The sequence below is a fragment of the Loa loa genome, assembly GCF_000183805.2.
Source record: "Loa loa unplaced genomic scaffold supercont3.337, whole genome shotgun sequence".
Lineage (NCBI taxonomy): Eukaryota > Metazoa > Nematoda > Chromadorea > Rhabditida > Onchocercidae > Loa > Loa loa.
Window position 1 is genome coordinate 45,728 of NW_018108517.1, and position 4,733 is coordinate 50,460.

The following is a 4,733-nucleotide window of genomic DNA, read 5'->3' on the forward strand; positions in this document are numbered from 1 at the left end:
TTTGCTGTCTTTCATGTAGTAATATTTGATCGATTTATTTGTGATTAGGTAAAAAAAAAAAGAAAAAAAAATGATATACATTATAAAATTGGAAACGCCAAAAAAGCAATATCAAAAGTTAATACATAAAAGGCATAACTTCGAAGATTTTTCATCTCATTTCACTAATTAATTATGAAACCTGACGACATCATAATTAGGTTGGAAGGATTTTTGACGGCTTAATTAACGAAAAATAAAATTTGAAATTTCACAAATTTAGCAAAATCCTTTCTCAATGGAACATTTTAACATTTCCCTGTCACATAGTCTATTCAAAATGAAAAGAAAAAATTATTTTTTATTTGTTGCAAATAAAATTCTATTGAAGCAGCAAAAGTAAACAGGTCAAATTAATAAAATCAAACATTAACAGGCATGAAAAAGGCACAAAAATCAAAAAGATATCACTAATTAAGGCGGTAATTATAAATGAAAAGCTCAGAATAATCTAAACAACTTTAATATCATAACAAACTAATATCGGTGGAAAAAAAAAACTCCGATGATAGCAACATTTGAAAAATAATGCTAAATTCATAAATTAAAATTTATAATTTATGATAAAAATTATGATTGTGATATTGGCTAATATTTAAAGGAATAATAAAATGATGAAAGGCTTATTAATCATCTAAAGTTTGATCATTTGAATATAGTCTAGGAGTGAATTTTTCTTTTTGAAATTTCCCGTGATATAAAAAAAAAATAGGAGAGTAAAACTGTCAATGGAAGTAATCATTCAATTAAAATTAAATTAAAACAAGATTTAATTTACCATTTTATTGAGAAATTTTAACAAAATTTCATTTTGTCTTTCATGCAAAATTTTTGAAATTTATACAAATTTTTGAGACTTTAATTATAATCAAAATAATAATAATTTGAAAATAATTTTGTTGAAATTTGTACGATTATTAATAATAACATTCATTGGAAAAAATCAGTAAACATTTCTTTTCGTCCTAATTTATTCAGATCAAAGATCAAATGCTTAATAAAAAAAAAAGTTAATTTGTAGCTAATTTTGTATATGATTACTTTGAATTCAATTCAAATCATAAAACTTACCCGATTTCATAATGATAAAACAATAAGTGATAAGAAGAGATCATTGATATGTATATATATATATATATATAATATAAATATTTTACAATTGTAATATCAGTTTAAACATCTTCAGCTTTTTCGTTTTGTGGATTTTCCGGTATCAATGGTAGTAATACTGTATTCGATTCAGCATTAATTTTTAATTCTTTAATTGGTTTCCGTAAACGGATAAATTTCTCTTTCACAATTACATCATTCGGTAAGGAATCAGCTCGGCATAAATTACTAGCATTCTCTTTATCATCATCCATTGATCCACGGCTTTCAGAAAGCTAAATGATAGTAATTAGTTTAAAAAAAAAAATAAAGGAGTGATAAGACAACAAGTGATAAGAAAAGATCACTGATAATATGATATAATAATATCGATGAAGAATGAGCTCAACCTTTAGAGTAATCGGGCTTGATATGCGCAAAATGTACAGTTATCGTACGTATCTTTCTTAATTACTTACTTTTTTATTTTTTTATTTTTTTTTTCTTTTTTTCTTCATAGGAATTTCCAGAGTAAAGACTATTTTTTCGAGAATTTCGCTTGTAAAAAAAAGAAAAAAAAAAAATAGATAATTAGAGGAATGAAAAATGTTGGATGAAGAAGAAAATTTTACCTTTTCTTCAATTTCATAAAAAGCATTCCAAAGTGAAAGTATCAAATCGGTGCCGAATAATACACCAGCATGAATTTCAACCATTCGTAAAACAAACAAACCATCACATCGTAAATAACTTCCCACAAATCGATCCACTTCTTTTGCTTTAGCTAAAATTTAAGTTTTTTTTTTTTAAGAAAAAAAATGAAAAAAATTTACAATATTTATTTATTCAATTATTCATTTACTCATTAGTAGTGATGTATTGCATTGGATCGTATAAATATCGTACTTGTAAATTTTCCATATCAAAATAAACATTTTAATGGAAATAATCTGAGTAATGATAAAATTTAATTACTGTATAATTTCATGGAATAATTATTTATTTGATTTTTTTCTTTTCATAAAATTAAATGAATTTAATTAATTACATTAGTGTGTTTCCGATTATTTTCATTAGGGAAATTTCGAGAAATTTTTCTTCGTTTATATATATATATATACATAAATGTTTGATTTTATGAAAAGATTACTTTAGTCATTTTTTTTTGTTCACTTTCAAAAAAGCGACAATAAATTAATAATATTTTTAAATTTAAAATTTTGAATATCAAACTATCAAATAATATTAAAATTTGGGAAGATGAAGAAAAAGTAATAGCTCAATGATACTTAAAAGTAGCAAAGCATTCACTATTAGCATCAAAATAACAAAGCATTCTCATTATCATGACCAAAGTAACAATCACTTATTATCATGATTAAAGTAGCAAATCAGTTACTATCACGATCAAAGTAGCAATTGCTTACTATCATGATCAAAGTAGCAAATCAGTTACTATCACGATCAAAGTAACAATCACTTACTATCACGATCAAAGTAACAATCACTTACTATCACGATCAAAGTAGCAATCACTCACTTACTATCACGATCAAAGTAGCAATACTCACTTACTATCACGATCAAAGTAACAATCACTTACTACCACGATCAAAGTAGCATCACTTATTACCACGATCAAAGTAACAATCACTTATTACCACGATCAAACTAACAATCAATTACGATCAGGAACAAAGAAGAAATAAAAACTTACTATCAGGATCAAATTTCATTTCGGATAATTCCAAACTTTGTGAAATGAACCAACGGCCAAAACATGGACAGGTTAGGATGATGAACCAATAAATTAATGATAAAATAGTGCAAAGGACAAGAAATAGATACCAAAACCAAAGAAATACAAAAATTTTTTCATTGAACATATTAATTACTAAAACACATTGAACAGAATAACGCTGAATGTTACCAACTTGTCGAACCTAAAAATATTCAAAATTTCACCAAAATCATGAAATGGGCTTTTTTCTTTTCTTGCCAATTTTTGAAAATGTTCTATCTACTTTCGTCTCTTTTCTGACAAAATCGAATTAATCAGAAGGAGAAATAACAAATTTTGAAAGATATGTTATCAATTTTATCAATTTATCTATAGTGATAGAATAGATCGATAGATGGATATCCGCTAACCGTAAAATCACATACTGAAACACGGGGGAAATAACCGGATGTTGTCCATTCCGTACCATTTATGATGTCTTTAATTACATCAAAACCGTACCAACTATTTTCACCTGTTCGTAGAAATCTAAAATTTAATAAATATCACAAAAATTGATCAGCCGGAAAAAAATTTAGCCCAAATTTATGATTCGATTTACGATTCAAATTTATGAATCAAAAATAAATGTCACTCACATTATTGAATTAAGCAAAATCTTATTTCTTGAATCCAAGATGACTAACAAACTATGTTAGAATAATGAGAAAATGATACAAGACAAATAATAAATTATGCTAAGCAACAAGAAAGTAATGCTAGACAAATATCAAAATGTACTAGGCTAACAAGGAAGTAATGCAAGATGAATATTAAAGTGTACTAGGTTAATAAGAAAGTAATGCTAGACAAATATCAAAATGTACTAGGCTAACAAGGAAGTAATGCAAGATGAATAACAAATTATGCTTGTAACGAATAAAATGCAAAGAATTACCATGATAAAGGAAAATATAAAGAATCATAAGTGAATGTGTAATGATGCACTAATTTGCATATATCATGTTGAATTATGATTAAGATTAAAAATCATCCAAAGTCTTTTCTGTATGAGTAGGATGTTATCATTGCATCGAATTGCAATATGTGACTTATTGTTTAACAATGTCCCCAAGGGTCCAATACTAATGTGCGCTAACAAAGAGCGCTTTATTAATATATGCGCTAATCCTTGTAATTATAAGGCCAATCTTTGAATATAGTAGAATAATCAGATATAACACATATGGTAGGATTCTTCCATTCTTTTATTCTCCAGATTGATATCTTCGAAATTGAGCATATGTGACATTTTTGAAATTAGCTTTATGCGTTAATTAGTTGTTTGGTAATTAGTAATTTGTATTCTTAATTATCACACTACACCATTTGAAGTGAAAATTTTGCAACTCTGATGTCATGTTCCATAAAATACTTTTAAGAGCATAATTAGGCTAATAAGAAAGTAATGCAAGACGAAATTAAAAATTATGCTAGGCTAGCATGATTAAGAAAGGCTAATATAATTAATTAAGAAAAAAAAAAGGCTTTCTTTGGCATTGGAAATGAAAAAAAAAAAAGGAAAAACAAAAATTATCTTACTTGTTAAGTATGGAAAGTTGTAGAATTGCATTTGCAAGATATAATGTTTTTGTGACCAAATACATCAATGATATAAAAAATGCTGTATATCGAACATTTAAAAATTTCAATTTTTTATGAACTTCAATTTTACGCCTGCAAGAAATTTGCTATTTTCATTTAAATAATAATAATTGTTTATGAATTTCAATTTTACGCCTGCAAGAAATTTGCTATTTTCATTTAAATAATAATAATTGTTTATGAATTTCAATTTTACGCCTGCAAGAAATTTGCTATTTTC

At 25.9% G+C, this 4,733-nt stretch overlaps 1 protein-coding gene across 1 annotated transcript in view; it reads right to left on the reverse strand.

Annotated features, from left to right (window-relative positions):
- Nucleotides 1-1,209: 1,209 nt before the first annotated feature.
- Nucleotides 1,210-4,733, reverse strand: part of LOAG_18505 (hypothetical protein) — a gene marked incomplete at its 5' end in the record, with an annotated part of 5,040 nt that continues 1,516 nt past the window's right edge. Inside the window, 5 exons of the mRNA XM_020451165.1 lie at nucleotides 1,210-1,424; nucleotides 1,761-1,912; nucleotides 2,846-3,071; nucleotides 3,280-3,397; nucleotides 4,451-4,585. Coding sequence (XP_020305076.1) covers nucleotides 1,212-1,424; nucleotides 1,761-1,912; nucleotides 2,846-3,071; nucleotides 3,280-3,397; nucleotides 4,451-4,585 — 844 coding nt within the window. The 3' untranslated portion in view covers nucleotides 1,210-1,211. The remainder of the gene's footprint in view (nucleotides 1,425-1,760; nucleotides 1,913-2,845; nucleotides 3,072-3,279; nucleotides 3,398-4,450; nucleotides 4,586-4,733) is intronic.